The sequence below is a fragment of the Zootoca vivipara genome, chromosome 14, assembly GCF_963506605.1.
Source record: "Zootoca vivipara chromosome 14, rZooViv1.1, whole genome shotgun sequence".
NCBI lineage: Eukaryota > Metazoa > Chordata > Lepidosauria > Squamata > Lacertidae > Zootoca > Zootoca vivipara.
In genome coordinates, this window is record NC_083289.1 from 37,900,322 (window position 1) to 37,923,994 (window position 23,673).

The 23,673-nt window shown below is 43.3% G+C and overlaps 1 protein-coding gene across 4 annotated transcripts in view; it reads left to right on the forward strand.

Moving 5' to 3' along the window:
• Positions 1-23,673, forward strand: part of CRAMP1 (cramped chromatin regulator homolog 1) — a 43,414-nt gene that overhangs the window by 10,022 nt on the left and 9,719 nt on the right. For 3 of the 4 annotated variants that reach the window (XM_035131088.2, XM_035131090.2, XM_035131089.2), the window contains exons 3-18: positions 1,884-2,077; positions 2,912-3,065; positions 4,805-4,888; positions 7,393-7,441; positions 8,817-8,902; positions 10,368-10,491; positions 11,280-11,361; positions 11,918-13,192; positions 14,539-14,713; positions 15,697-15,878; positions 16,574-16,648; positions 17,420-17,501; positions 18,291-18,383; positions 19,768-19,940; positions 21,201-21,281; positions 23,004-23,238. In XM_035131088.2, the coding sequence (XP_034986979.2) occupies positions 1,884-2,077; positions 2,912-3,065; positions 4,805-4,888; positions 7,393-7,441; positions 8,817-8,902; positions 10,368-10,491; positions 11,280-11,361; positions 11,918-13,192; positions 14,539-14,713; positions 15,697-15,878; positions 16,574-16,648; positions 17,420-17,501; positions 18,291-18,383; positions 19,768-19,940; positions 21,201-21,281; positions 23,004-23,238 (3,144 nt within the window). The remainder of the gene's footprint in view (positions 1-1,883; positions 2,078-2,911; positions 3,066-4,804; positions 4,889-7,392; positions 7,442-8,816; positions 8,903-10,367; positions 10,492-11,279; positions 11,362-11,917; positions 13,193-14,538; positions 14,714-15,696; positions 15,879-16,573; positions 16,649-17,419; positions 17,502-18,290; positions 18,384-19,767; positions 19,941-21,200; positions 21,282-23,003; positions 23,239-23,673) is intronic. The other variant, XM_060282841.1, reaches the window with a different exon arrangement.

Consider the following 23,673-nt stretch of genomic DNA (forward strand, 5'->3'; position numbering starts at 1 on the left):
GAGTCGAAGCAAAATAAAAAAATTCCTTCAGTAGCACCTTAAAGACCAACTAAGTTTATATTTTGGTATGAGCTTTCGTGTGCATGCACACTTCTTCAGATACACAGGTTTTAGGTGTTCTTGAGTTGTTTTAACTACTGTTTGTTCAAACCTCCTCTCTACTCAGCTGAATTCTTTCATTATATTGATAGTCTCCCCTCATTGCTTTATCTCTCACTCTGTCCGCCACCCTCAACCCCCAATATCTTGCAAATCATACTTCATCAATTCAACATAAAATGACATTTCCCTCTTGGCATTCTTGCACTAAGATAGAATGTGATTCCTGTGTATTTTTAATGTGTGGCTCTATTCTTTCCTGTGTGATATGTTCTACATTTTTCATTGTTGTTTTCAGTTTGAATGACTAAACTGAATCACTGCTGATATAAACACCAGTAGACCAACACACAAGTAATGATGTGGTGGTGATGTAACACTGATTGCACCAGATACTAATTATTTACGAGCTGGACCAGTTCTTTATGCCAGTAGGTGTTGGGCCTGGCATGGTATATATCTCAATATAGCACTTTTAAAATCTACCCCCCCCCATCCCTGTCAGTGCTGCATTATGAAACCAGTGTTGTATTATGAAAGTAACGGCTCTAGGCCTAGCCACTAAGAATGTCCCCTCTAACTGATGGAAAAACCAGTTTCATGAAAATCATGAGCCCCAGGTGAGCATGTTAACCTGTTCAAAAAATTTAGTACTCATCAAAACGGGCATGATCTTCATTGCTTGAAGAAAGTGCAAGTCTTTGTACAGAGCTCATAGATATCACTCGTTGAGAATCTCTGGTGAGCAATTTGTGAGAAAGTTATTTCTGATGAATGTGTAGCATAGCTACCTTGCGGAAATTTTAGCTTCCCATCCACCCTCTTAGAAGTGTTGTGAGACACCTGGCAGGAAATGAGGCAGTTTGATTCCCTGTCACATCCTCTTGTGACGAAGAAACTTCTCTGCCAAAGCTGTAATTCTGGTCCAGTGGTGGGTTCCCCTAGGATGCCACTGCATTGTAACATGTAGATGGAGACTTCTACCAGAAGTGGGCAAGTCTACTCTTTTGAGAGCCCCACCCTCCTTGGACACATTCAATGCAGCTTGCATGTCACAGTAATGCCAAAAAGAAGTGGCATTGGGCCTATAGCCAATCTGCCATTGCATGCATTTACTTTTTTTATTATTATTTAAAAACATTGTTACACATCCTTCATTGAGACGGCAAAATTATAAATATCTCTTTCTATAAAACAACATGCTTTAAAAAACAAAACAAAACAGGCAGCCTTTCACCCTTTCAGACCTAAAATGAGTAAACAGGTGTTTGGCACTAAAATGTTGCTGATTGTCCTGCCCATAAGAGGAGAGCATTCCACATACTGGGCTCCACCACAGAGAAGGCTCTGTGAAACTTGCTAGCACTTTCCTCCCCAACATCCATTGTAGTTTTCAAAACTGAAAATTTTGATGAGAAAGTACCTTTCTGGTAGGAGGATTTGTACATGCCCAAAGGAAGGATGCATGAGAGTTTCCTCTTTAGAAAGGTCTGTTGCTTAAAGAGTGCTAGAAATGGGCTTAATGCATTTCAACCTCCTTATATATATATTTTAACAGAATGAAACTGAACACTTAAAAATTCTGTAGTTGTAAAAATAATAATTCTTTTTAAAAAAAGATTTATACTCTATCTTGCTTTTCAATCATTGAGTTCTCAATGTAGTTTTTGAAACTCAATTTTTCATTAATTCTGCAGTGCTACAAAGTGCTGCTTGTGAATTATATGGTGAACTTAGTCTCCTTTAACTGAGAATGTGTGTTGTGGTGGTCTTATTTACTACAGGTGCAGATAATGGCGGGACTTCATCTGGCAATTCATCAGGAATCTCTTCCAGCACCCCAGCTGGTAGCTCAAAATCTACTGCAAGAAACCTGGGTTCATCAGCGGGAGAAAAGGAAGAAGGCAAGAAGGTTAGACGTCAGTGGGAATCATGGAGCACCGAGGATAAAAATACTTTCTTTGAAGGCCTCTATGAGGTGGGTGTCCTCAAGTGATGTGTTTCGAAGACTGGATGCCAAACTGGATGCTATGTTTCATTCAAAGGTTGGATACTTGAGTGCTATGTCAAAACAAGCAGGGCTCTCAATATTGCCAAGGGTTCTTCTCCTGTTTGGGGTTCCAGCCCTGCCGAATTCTAAAGTACTCTATTATATTCCTCAGCCTGTTTGCCATATTCCCCCCCTCCCCCAAAGCAGACAAAGCATATTCAGTTCTCATTGGATAGTTTTTTGTGGGTGAGGGTATCTTCCATGAACCTAGTAGTTTTCCCTAGGCTGTTGTTAGCCTCTTGTGTGCTATTATGGCTACATAAGGATTGACATCCAGGCAGTGAAATAGCTTTTAGCTGTGTTGTGTGTTTTTTACTGGAGATAGTATGAATCATTTTCCCCCAAGTTATTTGAAACTGTTATTCTCCTTTCAAGCCAAAATCCCAGTCTTTCTGTGTACATTATACCCATGCTTCTATGGTGTTGTCTGTATCTCCAAATGCTTTTTCTGGGAAAGGTCATTGGTCCATGATAGAGAAGACCCACAACATGCATTTAAAGCATATCCAATGCACATTAAAGCATGTGACACACACACACACACACCCCGGTATAGATCCCAGTATATTGAACACTTATGTAAAAAATGCTTTCATAATCCGTTAGCTACTGCAGATTGCCTATCGGAAGTGGGTGTGTCTGTAACTGTGAAATCCATACATCTCTGATAAATCATCTGCAGCAAATGGAATAATAATTTAGATGGCTAGTTGCCCGATTTTTACATTCTGTAGAAAAGTATTGGTATATTTGCTTTTTCAGCACGGAAAAGATTTTGAAGCAATTCAGAACAATATTGCCCTGAAGTATAAGAAGAAAAGCAAGCCAGCAAACATGGTGAAGAACAAGGAACAGGTTCGGCATTTCTACTACCGCACCTGGCACAAGATTTCCAAATACATTGACTTTGATAATGGTGAGCATACTGTTAGGTTTGGTTCTGCAGTTGGTACAACCAGACTATACTGTACTATCCATAAACAACTTGTAGAATCGGGGAGGGGGGAGGGAACCCGCTAAGGTTATGTACCTATTTATGGTTTTCATGCTGAAGCTGAGGAGGCTTCATCCTGGTTAGTGCCTGGAGGGGAGACTAGCCGGGGATCCCATGGACACCACCTCAAGTTCCATGCTGAAAGAAAGGTGGAATATAAAAGTACTGTACAGTCATACCTCGACATCCGAACGCTTCGACTTCTGAAGGTTTCGACTTCCGAAGTCGACAACCCTGGAAGTCGTTTCGCCGTGTGCGGTTGGCGCATGCGCCGACAGCGTGCTTCGACAACCGAAAACCTCGACTTACGAAGACGGCCGCGGAACAGATCGTCTTCGTAAGTCGAGGTACCACTGTAATGAAATGTTTTTGAATAAATGTTTGAGCAGGGGGACTCTGCGTGGATTCAGTGTATCAAATTATTGTGTGACACATAGCATCTTCATATCCCTATAGTGGACTGCATGTTGCAGACCAGGAGTCCTACAGGCTCCACAGTCCTGTAGTGGTGGAGTAAATCGGCAAAGGCTGGGGAACCTGTAGACTCTGCTCCCATTAGCCATTTGCCAGGGATGATGGGAGTTGTAGTCTAGCAGGATCTGGAGGGCCACAGTTTTCCCTTCCCTGCATTAAAGCTGGGCAGCATGGTGCGCCTCACCCCTTTTCTAAGGGCTCCTTACTACACTTGAAGTTTTGCACTGAAGTGCAGTTAGACTGAAATTGAGGGAGGCAGGCATGCACTATGACAGTTTTCATCAACTCGTTTCCAAATGTTTTGGATTACATCAGGTCCATGCTCACATCAGACCCAAAACATCTGGAGGTCACAAGGTTGACAAGGCTGCCCTAAGACCACCAATACGTTAGGGAAGTTTTCAGCTGTATGGGAAGTGGCAGTATGTTTCATTAAAATGGCATTGCACTTCCTTTTTTTCTATAAATGCAAGGCATTTACAATAAATTATAACATCAGGAAAAAAAACAGCAAAACACACCAAAATAGCTTAGTCCTTCAGCAGTCTGCACCAGGATGACTAATGGCAGAATGAGAAGTGTATACCCTGGTCTGTGGGCTAAAACAGTGAAAGCCCTGCCATAGTGCCATTTTGCCCATACCTCCTTGATAGAGGCCAACTTGCATACCTGAAAAGGGCTGGATTTACCCAATTTTTGAGCACCGAATCCACCTTGAATCCACAAATCATGAACTACTGGGATTTGAGGAGTGTGTGTGTGTGTGTGAGAGAGAGAGAGAGAGAGAGAGAGTTGTATGTGTATAAAATATGAATATTTTGGAGACATCATTTCCATTAACTTGTGATTTCAAATGTGAAATCTGGTACTGGAATAGACTAGTAATTACGACAGCCCTTTTAAGTTTGTTTTTGTCCAGGTCGTTAAAATACTGGAGAAGGTGATATCTGTTCGTTAATACATTCCGTCCTAAAATCCAGCTGCAAAATACATTGGATCTTCACATTACAGCACACTTGTTGCTGTATACCAATTATACCAGTTAACTTTTATATATATTTACGTGTTTGTCTCAAGACCTATGAATTCTTAGATAAGGGAGTGTTTAGTATTTGCTGGCTTAATCATTCTCTAAGTGAATAGTGTTTGTCTTTTCCCTTAACACCTGTGGTTTTCTTTCTTTGCAGTGTTTTCTCAAGGGCTGAAAAAATCCTCCCTGGAGCTCTATGGCTTAATTTGTTATGGGGAGCTAAGGAAGAAGATTGGGGGCTGTAAGTACACAGCATTTTAGTGCCATGAAATTAGAAAGTGTTTGGGTTTTTTTGTGCTGCCATGGAAGACTACTTCCCAACTCTCCTCCCCGAATGTTTCTGGTGCCCTTATTTTTCATTATAGCTTTCTTCAAGTATTTTTCTGTGTGTCAATACTGCTTCAGAGGAAGATTTCTGAGCATAATCTTTTAGTTTGCTCTTTCATGCAGAGTACAAAACAGTAAAACATAAAATATGCAAGGACACAAAAAGAAATACAGAAGGAAGCTTCTGTTGTTTTCTGGGTGTAATTCACATACAGTGACAGATCTGCTTGTCCCTGCATAACAGAAAGATAATGAATGCCATGTATGTACGATACAGCTTCCTTCACAATTGAAAACCTGGAATGGTCTGTCTTCAGATTTGGGATATAAAAATGAAATACCTTCTGAGTATCCCATTTTGGTTTAGCTCTGTCAGCAACAGATTATTTTTTTGTCTAGGCTATACAATTTTTTGTTTTTTATTTGATTTTTCTATATACTCTGGCCATACTTAACTGGTGTATCATAGAAGCTAAAATCATTGCCTTGTTTAACCTTTTAGGTAATGAAGTTTACTTTGGACAAATCAAAAGTTAAATCAGTGGTGGGAAATGTGTGGCCCTCCTGTTATTGTTGGACTCAAACTCTCCACAGGCCTCAAAGGTCGGTGCAAAGGCTCCCTGGGATTGCACTTGCAAAGGCTTGTGGGATTGCTAGATGTTGTTTTCACACCATTTTTGCTGTATTTGTGCTCTTCTTAGGGCCATTTTTGCCCATTTTCCTGCCACTTCCAGGTTTGCAGCAATGCGTGCGTACGCGGTCGCACGTGCCTTGAATGCACATAAATGGGGAGTTGCCTGTATACCGTTCTCTTCCATGTACTGGCTTTCTCCACCTTCTTTTTATCCTCATTGCCTAGCTGATGAGCTAGGCTAGCCTAAAAGTAGTGTCTGACAAAAGATCACCTACCGAGTTTCATGGCTATATGGGGATTTGAACCTGGCTTTCCCCAATCCTAGTCTAACACCATAACCACTGCACCACACAGATTACAACACACACACACACACACACACACACACACACACACACACCCTCTTGTGTGTTCAGAATAATAAGCTTGCATTCATCCCTTGGCCCAAGCCATCCATCTAAAGGTGTATATTCAGAGCAAAGCAATACAAAGTGTGCATTTCTCTTACAGCAGAGAACAATCCTTCCTCTAGCACACACCGTTTCTTTGGTGTCTCCTGCTCAGTGACTTTCTGAACTCCCAATTTCTTTCTTTCATAAGTATTCACATTTTGTCAGCAGGCTCTCCTGCAACAAGACTTGTGAAGGCTGCAAGCTTTCCATAATACTGTGCTGCCTTGGTAACAGATTTGGTGCACATAAGAAAGCTGCTTTTGCATACTGGCTTTGTTCAGATGACATAAATCATGGAACATGTCTAGGTGAGCATCAGGCTTGTGCATTCTTCTACCCCCTTCCTTTGGCAGGGCTACAAGGAGATCAGCAGCTTTTTCTATCTGTTTTGATTAACCACAGATTGTCATGTCATCCCAAGAAACTGTGGTTAATCTTAACCATGGTTTGTAAAGCTGGCTTCTTTGATCAAAACTATAGTTAAAAGTAACGACTCTTTAAGGCAGGGGTAGGCAACCTAAGGCCCATGGGCCGGATGCGGCCCAATCGCCTTCACAATCCGGCCCACGGACGGACCGGGAACCAGCGTGTTTTTACATGAGTAGAATGTGTGCTTTTATTTAAAATGTATCTCTGAGTTATTTGTGGGGCATAGGAATTCGTTCATTCCCCTGCAAAAAATATAGTCACGCCCACCACATGGTCTGAGGGACGGTGGACCGGCCCACAGCTGAAAAAGGTTGCTGACCCCTGCTTTAAGGTTCAGTCATGACATGTAACTGATCAATTGAAATTGGGAGCAAAAGCATCTATTTTCATTACAGCTATACTAAAGGAGGTGTTAGGAGTGCATAAACCTAGGCTTGTTCCTGTCTCAGTAAACCATGGTTCATGTCCAAACACAGCAAGTGGAGCCAGCCTCACTTGGGAAATTATAGCGTTTGTATTGGTAAATGCCTGACTCTTTATCCTTTGTGATCCCCTTCTATCTCCCTTCCAGTCTCCAACTCTTTCCTTTCACCTTTATGCATATATCAACACACCATTTCCCCTTTCTCCTTGCTAATCATTACTCCATCTTTCAGACCACCTTCCTCTCACTTACAGAAGAGGAAATGCTTTTTAAGAAATGAATTATTATTCAAAGAGTCTTTTTCAGAGCTCTGCGGGATGATAGGAATATTATGTTTGTAGTTCTTTAAAAAAACACATTTTACTGTTTTGATGTACATGTATGTGTGTGTATACATTCTTTAGAGTAGCTTCAAAAAACTCTTTGTTAGATGTTAGTCAAAATGACCTGCTTGATCTGTTTTTGTTTTGTATTTAAAGGTATGGATGACAAAAATGCAGCTAAACTCAATGAGCTTATTCAAGTTGGGTATGTTTTTTCTTTGCTTTTTAACATTATCACTATACAATGTCTAGCTTTTGAAGTGCATTATTATCTCAGGTTGTGAAGCTACTCTGAGCATGTCCTGCCTGAAAAGCACAATAGTACACACATTCCAGAGCTCTAAGGCACGAAGGGGACTCCGTGGTCCTCCCAATGTTGTTTGACTCCAGCTCACATCAGCCTTAGCCAGAAAGATTAATGTGTGGGAATGATGGAAATTGTAGACCAACAGCATCTGGAGGACTACAAGTTCTCCACTGCTCCTCAAAGGAAATGATTTTACTACTTTAGGTGTGTTATAAAATTGCTTTATAAGAGCAGGGAGAACTGACTAGTTTTAAAGAGTTTACAGCTGTTGCTTTGACCTTCTGAAACTACAGTTCAGAAGAAATCTCTATGCTAAACTTGAGATGCTATTTTCACTTAATGAAGAACAATAAAAGTGTTACATTGTCTTGTATCCTGAAAGAAAGGTTATAAGTCCTTCAAAGGTGCCTTAACATAATTGCAGATTTAAAGCACACACTTGTATATGTATATGTATAAACACACTAGATAGACACATTACAAGTTATTGGGGTCTTTCTCACAGAGCAGCTGGTGAGAGATAGCCTTATTGGAGAGGGCAATTCAACTGGAGAAGGAGTGGGTTCGTGGCATTGTTTGCCTGCTTCCCTCTCCTCCTGGGATCTTTCCCCAAGGGCAGTTGATGATAGTTAGCCCAGTGGTGGTGAGGAGGGCAGTCTAGCTGGAGTAGACTAGTGGTGATTTCCTTGCCTGCCCTTCTCACTCTGATATGTATAGGCATTTTTTCTTGCTCAGATTGTTAATAGTGCAGCCTTCATGCTCCACAAACAGCAGGAGAAGAATAGCCCCCAAGCAACCATACTGTGCTAAGAACAAGATATCACAGTAAAAGAAAGCTCACTGGTGCCACATGGTTGGATCGCTCCATCTGTAGTGAGTTGAATCTCCCACCCACATCCTTAGTTGGATGCAGCATGAAGTACAGCTTCTATTTCTGCTGCTCACCATGTTGCAACATTGTTCTGCATGGCATTTGAAAGAGTACTCTCTGCAAGCACTAATTGTGTTCTCTGAAGGATCAGCACAGATGCCATATGGGTTTCACAATGTCCCGATATGCTGAATCAGATTAGTGGACACTGGTAATTGGTGACAAGGTGAAGAAAAGTATTGTCACTGACTACAGTGTTCTGTAGGTTACTGTGGCGTTTTCTGTGGCCCAGATAGTGTGATTCCTCAGTAAATCTCCCCAAAACAAGTATTCAAGTCACATTCAGAGTTGCCGTGCATGCTTCTGGTGCCCTCAATTGTCTCATTCTTTAAACATTTCTAGGGCTACAACTGTACGCTACAAAGGGAGGAATCTTCGCATCAAAGCCCCAATGTGCAGGGCTCTGAAGAAACTCTGTGATCCAGATGGTATGTAAGAGGCTCTGGGAGGAAAAGAAGGTTGAAACAGATCACCAAGGGAGAGACCCAGTGTTAGAAACTGATATATAAAGGCTAGTAGCTAAATGACAACTTAAACCTAGGTTATGGGCACAACAACGGAATGTCTAGGCGCACTTTTTTATAACGAGAATACAAAGCTGAAAATGAATGAACTGCAGCTAAAATATTATGCTCATTTTTCACGTGGTCTAGTTCTTCCCCTGCCAACCCCTGTAAGAGTGTTAAGAGGGTCTCTTTCTCCAGTCTTCAGAGAGTAGCTGGAAGTGAGGAGGCAGAAAAAAGTCCTCCTTTCCTTCCACTTTGCAGTTTTAACCGGAAATCTTAGGCGCAATACTGCACCCAGAGCTCAGAAACAGCTTGCGCTAATGAAATTCCCTGTCGCAAAATGCGCCTAGAACAAAGGGAGTTTCGAACACTGGAGAGACCCAACTGTCTCTCCTGGTCAACTCACAAAGCAAAATGTGTATTGAACTGCCCTGAGATCTCTGGGTATAGGGTGGTATATAAAGTCAATAAATAATAATAATAATTGTGACTTGAGTGGACCCATGCAGGGTTTGGTGCATGCTCTAGGGGTCATGTGACTCCTTGAGGTGTGAGAAGGGTGTGATTCCTAGTTTCTACATACACTTATGCTTTCATAAGTGGCTTGAGAGGTGACAACAAATGGGCTTTGAGCTTTGTGAGGAATCCTGCATTGTTTTTGCATATGGATCCACAAATGCCTGTTTGGTTATACAAACTGGTCTTCGGTGACAATAGAATTGGTTTAGGAAAGTGACTTTATTAATACGTCTAATAAAACTCCATTGTGTAAAACATGATATTGATGTTTCTCAGCCTCCTTTATGTAGTCCATTTTGTTGATGATAACGACCACTCCTCTTTTGTCTGCCTTCTTCATTATGATACCAGTATTGTTTCTGAGGCTGTGGGTGGCCTCACACTCTGTACAGCTCAGATTGTGCAGTATATTTTGCTGATAACTTCAGCTTGGGTGCGACAGCAGAAGCACCTTATGTGAAAAACTAATCCAGTACTCCAGGTATATGGAGTGGCAGCCCAAGCAGAATTATTATTCCTGTGGCGTTAAGAAGAAGTATTGTTGTGTTTCAATGAGCTCTCCACTGGCATTTTGAGAAGATGGTAGAATTGTATTGATGCACTGCTTGGTGTCAAGGCAGAAATATTACTTGAGTCATGGATGAAAGGGTCAAAGGTTTTCTCTTACTAGTTATGCAGTTTTAGTTAATGTACTACTAAAAACTTTTTTTATTACTAGTGTTTCTGTTAGAAAATCATCTCCCCACTCCTCATCCCAAGAATACTCTCATGGATAATTTCCTACGCGCTCTGGTGAATGTCAGGTGATAGGATAGCCACCTCTTATTTGTGGGAATAATTCAGGGATTTTCACTGCTTCTTCCCTCAGGCATTAGTGATGAGGAGGATCAGAAGCCAGTGCGTCTTCCACTGAAGGTCCCCGTGGAGCTGCAGCCACGGAATAATCATGCATGGGCCCGTGTGCAGAGCCTGGCCCAGAATCCACGTCTCAGGTATTCTAAAGCAAGAGGGGAGGGTTGGGATGGTAGCAAACTTGGATCCAAAGGTCAATTTCAGAAGTAACTAATAAAAGCTTGGGTGTGGGTGGGTGTTGTGCATAACTAAAGCTTGAGAGCTGAATTTTGAATATCATTGGCACAGCCTATAGACTACTTTAGCCACTGCTAGCAAACCTCCCCAACCCCCCACCCCAACACAAGTGATTCCCATCTCCTGGATACCTATGTTACTGTTTTGTATACGGTGATTTGTTCATTAATGCGAACAGAGCCTGCCTTCGCACATCACAGCAAACCATAGTTAATGGTTTATCGTGAATGTGGAGATCACTTCTGCTTTGCTCCTCCCCTTTCACAATCCCTGGCATTGCATTGCATGCGAACCTGGGGATCATAGTTACTTTTGCTCCAGACAGACCAACACTAAGAACAAAACCTGTCTAGCCTCATCAAGGATTGTTTGGAGCAAAGCAAAGCATGATCCCCAATACTGTACGGATATAACACTAAGCCAGGAATGGTGGCTTGATGTTCTCACAGTAGGAAAGGAGAAAAGTGGGGAGCATCTGTACATTCATAGTCAACCGGTATCTGTGATGGGAATGTAGGTGGTATTCTTTTCCCCTTGCTCCAATGAATTGGAAATTAGGGAGTACATACCCACCTGCAGAGAGAGGGAGTGTGTGCTTTACTTCGCTTGTACTGTGACTTCTATACTACATTGTTAGTGGGACATCATTTGCTGACTCCTCTGTATTTTTTTGTCTTCCATGGCTTGCCAGGATGATCGTAGAGTTGCATCGTAAGGTATCTAGCCTCATTGAGTTCCTGAAACAGAAATGGGCTCTCCATGAGGTGCGCATTGTATCCTTTTTCTTGCTCAGAAATTTGTTTTGCTTTTTGATTTCTGGGGACAGCGCTCGACATAACTAGCCTTCAAGTTCTTGAAAGCCATTATTGTTCATTAGACCCTTACTGTATGTTCACCTTTATAAGACAGGGTGCAGGATCCCAGGCCTTTGAGACCCTCTATTAGTAGGACTCTTCCCCAGGTAGGACTCTTCCCCTCACCATCCTTGCTCTGCACCCTTCCTTAGCACTCTTCCCTGGCTGGAATGTATCACTGAACTGTGATAATGCTTCCTACTTACCTAGATGGTGGGTGGAGAGGTGTGGGGTTGGTGTATGTGTGTTGGGGAGAAATCTCGGGGCTTTCTGTGGATAGAATGTAGGCTACTGTATCACACATTTCTTATTATGCTTGCTTTTGTCCTCCATGGAGGGAAACGTGGCTCTTTAGCTGAAAAAGGTTTCCTGCCTATGTTATAAAATACTTCTTCCCCTCTTGGGTATGTGGACTGTAGGGAGACTTTCTCTCCTCTTTTAAGTGTTGCTGTGTTCCTTAATGTCCTGTATTTAGCGTAAAACACTAGCAGAAAGGCAACTACAAGACTCCAGGGATTCTGAAGCAAGTGGCAGCTATTCGGAAGAGAAAGTGATGCTCCATCTCTTCCCAGGAGAGAACTGTACGCTTACACCCCTCCCTGGGGTTGCCAGGGTTGTACACTCCAAAGCTTTCTGTACGGTGCATTGGCAGGAATCTGGCCGATGCAAGCAGAATACAAAAGACTCCCTCTTGCTGCCACCTGCCCAAATTCTAGGCATACAGAGCGGTCAGGGGACAGCCAGAGGGCAGGTGAAATACCCTCGGGGAACAGAAGGCAAGGGAGGGACCAGGGCCGAGAGCACTACAGAAGCAAGTAGAAACACTCAGTCCACATTTGAGGCAACTGCAAACGCTGAGGACTGCTCCTCAGAGGCTGGGCTTACCGAAGGAGCACCCCTGTGTCTCAGTGTTGCACATAGTCTTGATAAGCCACTTTCTGGGCTTCAAGATCTGAGTGGGAGTCTTGAAAAGCCGGTTCCCACAACCCATTGTGCTGAGGGTAGGGAGGCACCAGCCATTGCGCTGGCGACTGGGTCATCTCCCGGCAGTGCAAACTGTGACTGCGGCAGCATCCCCCCTGATTTGGAGGAGCTCTCTCTGCTTGACCCATTTCCTCGGTACATGAAATCTTGCCAGGACCTTATTGTCCCAGAGAAGTGTCTTTGCACAGATAGACTGAATGGGAAAGATTTTGCTTTGGCAGGGCACTCCCCTCCCGGGAGGCTCTCGTCTGGGAGCACAGAGGCTGGCAGCCTCAGTCCCGCGCAGCTGGCAAGAGGTGGGGTGGCATTGCCCAGCTGCGGCCCATCCAGAACTGAAACTCAGGCCCTCCAGTGCTGCGGACCACAAACAGAAATGTGTGCTAAGGAGCTATCGGACGTAGTAATGGAGGACTCTCAGGAGAAGCCCAGCACCTCACTGCCGCCGCCGCCACCGCCACCTCAGGGACAATTGGTTGCAAAGTGTCTCAAGGATGACCCAAGCCGCCTTGTGCAACAGGTCAGAGAGGAGGGATGGAGCCTGCGGACCTCCGAGAGCCTTACCTTGGCTGAAGTCTACCTCATGATGGGCAAACCGAACAAGCTACAGCTAGAGTACGATTGGCTGTCTGTCTTGGGGCCGGAAACCCAAGATCCTGGGGAGCAGATGCCTGAACCTAAATCTGTTTCTCCACCAGCCACCTGTCACAAGCAGAAACTCCTCAACTGCCTCTTAAAACTCATCTCCACTGAAGTTAACCCCAAACCAGTAAGTATAATTTGCATTGATGCTAATAACCACCGTCTTCCAGTTTGCACAGTGTTTGGTCCTCAAAAAGGCACAAAGAGGTTAACTTCAGCAAGAAGGCAAGGGATAAGGGGGTATTGGAGAGACCTTCCCGTATTTTATTTCTGCCTTATAGAGAACTTATAGGGTAACTGCTGCTCTTCAGCTACTTTTTGGGAGTAGCTTATAGACATTAAGCCTCATAGCAAAAATTAAGAGTGGTTTTTAGAGTACTTTCCAATGTGGTAGTGCCCATAGTTCTGTGGAGCTCTGAGTCATACGGCCTCCTGCCCCTCATCTGGTGTTCTGTTTCCTCTTTTGACTGCCTTCAGGGTGCTTTAGAGAAGGAGGAGACCACATCCACCCTTCCAACCCCACTGTATCTCTCTGCTGCCAGCCAGCTAACAGCTTGGGAAAGGGAGCCCAGCTCTGTGCCCAACAAAGGGACTAGCAGGCCATATTCTGCAATAAAGTCCCTCAGCAAGGGAACATGGAGGGCCTGGAAGTTCCATTGCACTGTCCCTCCATTGGAGGGACCTCTACCATTGCCCTCCAGCAGCCATAGGACGCTGGGAAATGTCCTCTGCAAGACTATGAAAGAGAATATAGGAATGAGTGCTTTATGCTTGCTTGACACAGGAGTGGAGGAGATAAAATTTTCAGAATACATAACTTTTTCTACTATAGTATTAATGGCTACTTATGTTTTTATTGTTTCTTAGCTCCTCATCCTCATAAACTGACAAACCCCTACAGATGCTAAGTTGCGTGTAGTGCAGCAGAATTAGCTCCATTTGCAGAATTAGCTCCATTTTGCAAAGAAATTTTAAATTGTAATTATTGTCTAAATAAAAACTGTACTTCTGATATACCAAATGTGGTAATTTTATGGCAACCCAAATTATGCATAACACATTTTATGTTCCTAAAATAACAAAGTGGTTTTCAATCTGTAAAGAGTGTGAAAAATAATCATTGTCTGTTTTTGTTCCCCCCGCAATTTCTGTCTCCTCCCCCCTGCCCCCCCCCCAAAGATCCCTGCCCTCTTGACCATGTTTTCAAAATTTCCAGAAACTGTACAGGTAGGATAAAGTGAAAAGGAGCGGTGGGTCTTCTTGATGTTGCTGGATTGCAGTGTCCATCATCCCTGACCATGGGGAATGCTGTCTCCTTGCTGATGGGAGCTGGAATCCAACAACATCCGCAAGACCACATGTTCCCCACCCCGATGATAACACAAAGCTTGCATAGACACACTTCCCATATCTCCCCCCACTTTCTTCCAGCATGCAGCTGTTAGGATTCAACCATTTTCCCTTTCTTTTCAGATCCCTGAAATGAACTCTGTTGCAACATCTCCCATAAAGCCCACTCAAGACGAGCATTCTCTGACTCCTCCTGGCAAGGTTATTGCCGTCAGCACCCGGAGTCCAGGGTGCGCGCGCAATCAGCCTGCCCTTCACAAGAAAACCTTTTCCCCTAGCATCACTTCCAGTTCCTCAGGTGAGTCAGTTGTTGAGATGAACTTGTTCTGTGTAGCCCTAAGACACAGCATTAGTTTTAAACATACCTACCATTCAGGAAAGCGCTGGTCTGCCAGGGAGTCCTGACACATCTGTCACAGAATCTCTCTGTTTGCAGAGGACTCCAGAAATGTTCTCGGCTGCATGCTCACTTCACACAGGGTACAGGTTTAGGTGGGCTTGGCTGTTGTCCTGCATAGACATAGAAAGCATTCTGGCCCCATACCCTGCTGCTGCTCATGGTAGATGAATATCGGAAAAACTGGACAAGTTGTCTTTCAGGAAAGCTTCTCTGCTTTTACTGATCTCTGTTTGAGGAACCTTGTTAAGCTTCTGGGGATTTTTCTGCAGAAAAATTGCAGAGTAGTTGAGAATGTCTGTACTTGAAGCTGTGCTTGCTTGATTTGTTTTTTTCTGATGTTGATGGACATAGAGGCTATTTTGACCAAGGACAGATTACCAGCCTAACAAGGCCCTAGCTTAGGGCCCATGATTTTCATTATACAATACGGCTGCAGTCTATTTATATTTCACTTTAAAATCATTAGTTATAAAGGGGCTCGTCTCGGTGACCTGGCCCATTATTTTCATAATACAGTGCTGCTATGTTGAACAGGAAAAAAGCATAAGTCCACAGGGATCCCAATAGCCCCTGTGTATCCGTTGAGCTGTAGGTCTGTACTTTGAAGGAAGACAACTGATTTTATCTCTGAGATGAGGTAGGAATAGTGTGGTGGGAGTTTTGCGCAGGGGGTCCTTTCCAACTCTGCAGTTCTGTGATTCCTCAGCTGTTTGTTCCATGAAACGTCATGATAAGGCTACTCAGTTTCTGATTAATTTGGCTCACCCTCCCTAACAACAAATGTGGACTGATGCAAGCATTCTTTGCCTCCAAAGATTTCTAATTGGAAATTGCACTTGACTAATTCCCATGAGTGTTTGTATTTTTATTGACCCTACCAGGTTTGAGAAATCACTCTGGACCTCTCTTGGTGGCTGGTCCTTCAGGTTCCACGAGTGCAGATGCAGATGGTGGCCTCTTTGCTGTTCCCACAACTCTCCCACCCAACAGCAGGCATGGAAAGCTTTTCTTGCAAAGTAAAGAAGCAGAGCTATCCTTCCGGCAGCGCTTGGATACAATCAGTGTAAGTTTTATTTATTTATTACGATGTATGTTGAACTGTAAGGTGTGCAGATGTGATCAATGTGCTCATAAGGAATAAATACAGCTGCCCCCAAAACTTGCAGATCAAGAGAGAAATTATTCCATGCCACAAACCAAGTCACCCTGTTCTACAGCATTTCGATTCTGGAAATGCTTTACCTTCCTAATCTGTTTTAGAAGGCCCTAGAGTTAGGCTGATCTGTGTTTGGTAAAAAGCTTGGTTGTAGGGACACAATGCATGTTTCAGCCTAGAAGGGGACTAACCCATTCGATGGTGCTCTCTTGCTTCACTGTTTCTTTATAAATGGGGCTGAAATGCTCAAGTCCTCCTACATACTCCACAGGCAGAAGCATTCAGCTTTCAATGAGCTGCCGCTGGTGTGGGGAGCCACCACTACCCTAGAGTTCTGCCCTGCCTCATGTGCAGCAACAGGGTCTGCACTGTCTGCTGCCTTTGGTTCAGGCACCTTCAACCTGAACTTCTGTTCCCTAGATTACCTGCATAGGGTGGGTGGAGAGCCATGGGGAAGCAGTTCAACAGTAAAGAGAAGGTGCATTAACACAACGTATCCTTGCCAATCTAGGTTGCACTTTTTAGGTGGCTAACAAAGCCTCAAGGCTCATGCCTGATGAGCAAAATGATGTGTGTTACAAGTTCCCTTTGTTTCTCTTCAGATGCAATCTGATTTCTTCTTGCCAAAGCCGAGGAAACTGCATAACAGACATCTGCGAAAACCACTGGTAGTACAGGTCAGAGGAAAGACTAATTGAAATGTATCTCTTACATGTCAAGTAGCTTCATCTAGTAGCTTTCATATGACCTTTTTTCTTTTCTCTCCATCCACATGGACAGTTCCTACTACGTTTTTCCTCCTATGCAATGGTCTGCTTTTTATTGTGCAAACATTGCCAGAGACTCTCAACTAGTGCTAGCTGTTTCAGAATGTGTTTCAAATGGGACTCATGTGAATACGGTACTTGCAGTGAAATGTTGGGAAGCCAGAGAAAGGCATTTCTTTATCATGTCAGATGGGTCAGTGTGGGAGACCTGAATCTTCTCAGAACTCATTGCTGGTGTTTGATTCTGACATCGTAAAGGCATGCATCTTTGACCATCCTATAGTGCAAGAATGAGGAACCTTTTCCCACCCAAGAGCCCCATTCCCTTTTGGGCAGCCATGCACAGACTACATGCCAGTGGTGAGTGAGACCAGAGGCAAAAGTGGGCAGAGCACTATCCCTAGTCTAGTGTGTGATGGAAAAATTTAATGTTGGTAGCACCCCTGAAGCATCATAAATGTACCATATGGAAAACATCTATTTTCCCTGTGGTCATGTGGGAGATATCCAGGATACCTGTCCTAGCCCCACCCCAACCCAGGAGATATAGGTAAACATGGTCTACCGGTAGGATCCTAAAATGTTGCCTGCATGAGCAGCAGAGGATCATTCATGGTAAGTTGACAGTGCTGCATTTCCTATGTTGTTCTTTTTAAAGGCATCTTGCCTTTCCTTTTTCAGAGAACGCTGCTTCCCAGGCCATCTGGAAATTCCTCCCAGCACGTCTGTTCCTTCTCCATCTTATCAAACTCTTCTGCAACAGGTGAGCTTCAACTGTGTACATGCTCCAAACAGGGTGTTCAGTTTACTCTATGAAAGACTAGTCAAATACTCTTCCACTAGTTCCAGCCCCTTCCTCCCCACCAATGAACCCTTCCACCCAAGGAGTATTTTACACCCCTTTCTGTGTTTTACCACCCCAACAGCCCTGCGAAGTAGGACACTATTTTACTTGCTGCTACATGTGAATGCAGCCTCCTCTCTGAGGAACCTAGAATAGTAAGCACACTTGCAGGGAAGTACGCCCCATGGGATCCTGTTTCTGAGCAAATTCTGCACCATTAACACCCCTGGGAAGTGTGTCAAGACAAGACTTTAATATTTTGAGGGCGTAAGCTTGTGTTCCTCTCATTTCTTGCCTATAGTTCCACTTAATTTCACAGAGTTCTTCCTCTCATGCAGAAGGACAATATTGTCAGTAAAAACATTGAAACATCAAAGCTGGATTTGCTTTGACAGTAGTCATGACACTTTGTTGTGGACTCTCCTTTGCTGGAGGTTTTTAAGCAGAAGTTGGATGGCCACCTGCCATGGATGCTTCAGTTGAGATTCCTGCATTGCAGGGCGTTGGAATTGATGACTCTCGGGGTCCCTTCCAATTCTACAATTCTATGATTATCGTAGGTGTCATTTGCAGTAAATGGCCCTGTCTTCTGTATGTCCCACTGGGGAGAGAATGAGAACTGGCCATAAGGAGGGGCGTAGCTCTTTGGCTGTCTACAACAATGTCCCCCACCTTTTAAAAACAATCATGCTCTCACTTTGTTTTTAGGAAGAGGATCTTTTCGGCCACTTACGAAAGCAGCTGTGTCACGTCCCATTGTTCCCAAGGTTCTTCCAGCTCAAGCCACCAACCACCTGTCCAGTAGGTTTCTCCTTGGAAGGCGGTGGTTTGGGGAGGGCAGGTTTAGCAGGAATGTTATGGTAGCTATAATGACAGAAGCAACTACTCTTAATCATTTTACAGCCATGAATTTTGTCTTCTCTCCCCTTCTCTGATTTCCTGTTGCACTCAATAAGTACAAGTTTAGATTTTCAACTAGAACGTAGATGTTTTCATCTAGCAGAAGCAGGAGTGCCTTGCCCCAGAGGCTGAGCCGCAACAATAGCCTTCTAGCAACCGGGTCATTGGGTTGTATCCAGTGCAGTGGTAGCTCTACTTACGAATTTAATGCATTCCGAACGCACGTTTGTAAGTCGAAAAAAATTGTAAGTCGAATCCCATAGGAATGCATTGGGAGAAAAAATTTGTAAGTAGAAGCAACCCTATCTAAAAATTCGTAAGTAGAAAAAATCCTATCTAACCCGCATCCAAGATGGCGGACGGAGCTCCATTTGTAAGTAGAGTTATTCGTAAGTAGAGGTACCACTTACTAGTTCTCCTTGGATTAGACCCATTGAAAATATAGGAAATTGCTAACTTGGGTCCATTAATTTCCATGGGTTTACTCTGAGTAAAACCAAGTTGATACACACAACTTTTTAATCCTCTCGCAGAACTACAATTCACAGAGTGGTTCAATAACCAATCCATCTTTCCAGGGAACTCTTGAGAACTGTAGCTCTTAGAAGGGGCATAGGGGTCTCCTAACAACTCTCAACTCCCTTAACAAATGCCATTCCCAGGATTCTTTGGGGAGAAGTGGAACAGCCATAGGAAGTGGAACGATACTGCTTTAAATGTCTAGTGCAGATGGGGCCATCTGATTTTTTTTGTTTGAAGAGGCATTTAGATGGCAGAGGTGTGGATGATGGCTCCAGATTTTATAGCGCAACCACACACAACAATGTACCACTGGATTGCTTTCCTTGCTTGCTACATAGTTATTGAATATAGTACATTCATATTCATTCTCATAGGAGATGCCTCCCTAGATGATAGTGGATAAGACTATATCATTTAAATTTAATAACACTCCTTTCAAGCTGCTGGAATTCATACCAGTACAGACCTCAGAACTAATAGGACCAAAGGCATAATTACCTGCAAGATATATCAAGTTGAAAACCAAAGGGAACACTGAAATTTTTGCTCCTATATGTTGAACTGAAAAATTGAGATAAAAGGCGCTGAATTGGTGATCTATATTAATAATTCATTCTCAGAAATAACTACTAAAAATAACTTTGGCACATATCAACTCCTACAGAAAAGCTGTTAAGACCTATTGCCCATGTATAAGACAGCAGTTTGACTTCGTGGATTGCTGAAAGAAGACTTCTCTTAGCTTTCTGTTCTTTGTTCAAAGGTGCTATAGACTTAGCAGCCCAAAGTGCCGGTATTATTCCTGGCAGTCCTTTGCCTGTTCTGGATACTGAAGGCCTGTCGGGTGTATCGCCACTGTCACCGGATGCAGTGACCACGGTGGTTTCAGGGCAAGATTCAACAGCGGCACATCACAATGGAGGCTCCATCGTTGCGGTCAGTTTTCTTTTCTGTTAAGGCCTACAAAGGTTTAATTCTTGTAGAACTGATTCTAGGCTACTGCTGGATAGAACCTTGCAATGTGCATGATAGACTAACATGGCCAAAAGCCCTGCAATATCACCCAACATCACTGTGATGGCTTGTCTATTATTTTCTCCCTCCCTTGGACCTGCAGTCAAAGAGTTTGGTGCTTATGTAAAACCAAAGTGTGAAATTCAGCATTTCACTTCCTCCTCTTACTGCTTTATTATATAATTTTCTAGACTGCTCAGCATTAACAACAACAAAAAGCATGAGCAGTACACAAAATAAAATGCTGCATGATATAAAACATAACATATATATGGTATAGGAACAATAAAATATAACAGGAGAAGTACAAAAAACAACAACCTTAGGGGTCAGGAAAGACCTGAACCCAGGGTGAAATGGGTCAAGATAATAAGTTTCCTCCAAGAATGTGCAGCTAAACTCTCATTACCCTACGAAGTATCTTGCCCAGAAAGAGGGCATTTTCAACTGGACAATATTTGTCAAGTAGCTTAGGGTACACAGATACCTTCATTGTGTACATTCCTAGTCAACAACACGTTGCCCCTCTGGGGAACCTGTAGCCCTCTGGATGATGTTTGACTACAGCTCCCATCATCCCTGACCATTGACCATACTGACTAGGGCTCATGGCCATGATGCCATCTGCTGGGCTGGATTAAATCCTGTGTTAACTGCACGTGCCTGTTCCCAACAGGCACACACAGCCAACTGAGCAGAATTTCACTCCACTTGTCCTGCTCAGTTCAGCTTGCAAACCGCTTCCTTCAGCAGCACCTGACATCTTTGCGACATCAGGTTATAAGTGGCTGGCCTGTGTACCTGTCAGATTTGGCCATTAAGGACAATCCTGATAAGGATTTGGCCCATGGAGCCAAAAAGGTTCCCCAACCCTCCTGCAAACCATGTATTCCCCTCCTTCCATGCCATCGAGTATCTTGGATTTTCCAAGCATGTTCTAAAATTCTGGTGGGAAAATCCTCATGGGGTGAGCGTGTTACAAATGATACGTAAAACTGTTTCAGCAAATCTAATTTCTGAATTTGGATTTCTTTGGCAAGGTGGATTTTGCTGGGGCAGGAACTGAATAAATCTAGACCCTATGAGAGCAGTGGAACAGGCACATTACAGCCTGCCCTTGTTAAATATGTATTCTCCATCTCCTGAAAGTCTGATTTGGTCATTCTTGGTTGCACTTTCCAGGGTTCAAGCAGCGAGTGTCAGGTTCCATTTCTTGGCCTACCACCACGCTCTGAGCAGGAGGCAATCCCAGATGGCTTCCAGGTAAAATACAAGCTTTTCGACTGACAACTACTTGACCTTCAGGTTGACAAACACTTTTTTCTTTTCTGCTGCATATTAATGCTTTGTGTGAAACCCAGAGTTGAGCTTCCTGGAGTATGTTTATTAAAGGTCACAGTCCATTACACTTTCACTGCATGAGAATACTTGTATGTAGGCACCTCGTTAGACGCTTTTGTCCATTTAGCAGAGTTTCTGGGAAGCAGTGGTCAGAAATTGAAGCTGCACATTGAGATGAAACACTCACAGACGCTGTACAACTCAGTAAAGTGATTTATTGCTTGACCGGTCATAAATGCATCATGGTGGCACTATTTACAATCTTTATAGCAATAGCTGTAATGGCATGCTTAAGTTTCAGTCCCACTTTCTCTTTAGCAACGACGTAGGCAATGACACAGTCCATCACAATGTTTTCCTGAATATGAATTGTCATTGTGGAAGCTATTGCAGTCAAAAATTGGAGACGCGTCAGCCTGGCATCCACTGACCTGCCTCCTGCTCAGTTCCACACTTCGCAATAAGGAACTTTGTTTCTGAATGCTGTCCCTTTGTTCTCTTATAGAAGGACAGGGACATGAAACAGCCAGGCAGATGGCTCATTCCAATCCACCTTCCTATGTATACTTGGAAATCCTTGCAGGCAGTTATAGAAGGGCAGCACAAAACTTTGATAGCCATTGGGACACTTGTTTTAATCCCAAACATGATTTCCTTTCTGCTTTCAATATGCTTTAGAAACATATTTGTTTGATTTAAGTGCTCTCACTACATGTATGTATGTATGTACATATGTACACACACACACACACGTACGTATGCATATATACACATACACATGCAGGGTGGTAGTGATGGAGAATGTAAACAATGATACCCAAAGGTATGTCATGTTATGCAGAGCTCGTATATAGGTGATAAGCATAGTGACTGCTGCAGCACTAGCTGCAATAACTCTAGCAGTGTGAGATTCCAGGGGTCTTGGCACTTAACTCAGATTTGTGCTTCCTTTGGAATAAGGCACAGTGGAAGCTATGGTGTCTTTATGATACTGTACATGGTTTTATTTACACACATATATAACCTGAGTCTACAGTGGTGAGATTTCCAGCATTCACATCTCAAGAGGGACTTGCTTCCTAGAGAAGCACAGCATTGGATTTGGATTCAAAGGGAGCCAAACAGCCATCTCTTATGTCTCTTTCTCAGCTTGTTCTAGCCAACCAGCCAAGAGTTCTGGGAGATCTGATTTCCACCATAACCACCACCATCAAGAGTTTTGTTGGCAATGTTCACTTTTTGTTGCCCTGGCCCCCGTTTTGTGTGGCTTTCTGATCCGTAGGTATCAGTTTTCCCATCTGTAAAATCAGAAGTGATAGTGACAATATGTTTGCCAGATTGGAAAGAGGGGCATAGATGGGCAGTTTACCATGAAAATAGCTCATTGGTTGGCCCCACACATCGCATGCAGAAGACCCCAGGTTCAGTCCCTGGCATCTGCAGGTAGACGGTGCTAAGTAAGGTGGACCAATTCTATCCTTCAATCTTAGGAAGTTTCTGTGTTCAAAGAAATATAGGCAGAGTTGCTAACTTCTAGTTTGATTGATTCCTATGCCTTTAAAAGCAATGTAGCAGTGCAACCATTTCAGAAAATGTATACAAATAATGACTTAGGAATATTATTATATCTGCTTGCTGCCACAGGGAGCACCTGTCCTTTCTCTACCAGAGCTGCCGAAAACCTCTCTCCAGAATGGTCTCGCCACTCCTCCGCTTCCCTCATCTGATGCTTCCGGTACCCATTTGTCTCCTCCCAATGTCTCTGCTTTATTGGATATCTCTCTTCCTGGACCCCCTGAGGATGTTCTGTCTCAAGGAGAACCTGCTACTCAGATCAGTGACTCTATCATTGAAATAGCCATCAGCTCTGGTCAATATGGTAAGAGATGAAATTAATCTAAATAGCTAATCAGTGGCTAAGCATCCAAAAAAATTTGCTACAGCTCTGATTCTGTCAGGATTTTTAGTAGAGCAATGTTCTCTTGAAAGTCGGCTGTGCATTTTTACACATACTTCTGTGTCTCTGGCAGAGCTGTTTTTTGATGCTTTGGATTTAACTCAGCAGATGTTCTTGACAGAATTCCATCTTAATTTTGACATGGAAGTATTTCCTTTGAATCCTCCCTGAGTCAATGAGAATAGCACTTGTTTAGGCCTCTTAAAATTGGGCCTCTCACTATTGCCCCATTTAGATTCAAAGCCAGGCAAATCAAGGGACAAGTTTTTGTAAGTTCTGCAGTAGGGAATTGTGTTGACCATTGTTGTTGCTCAGCTATGGTTGGGAGGGGATAATTTGGACATCTTGTATCCTATG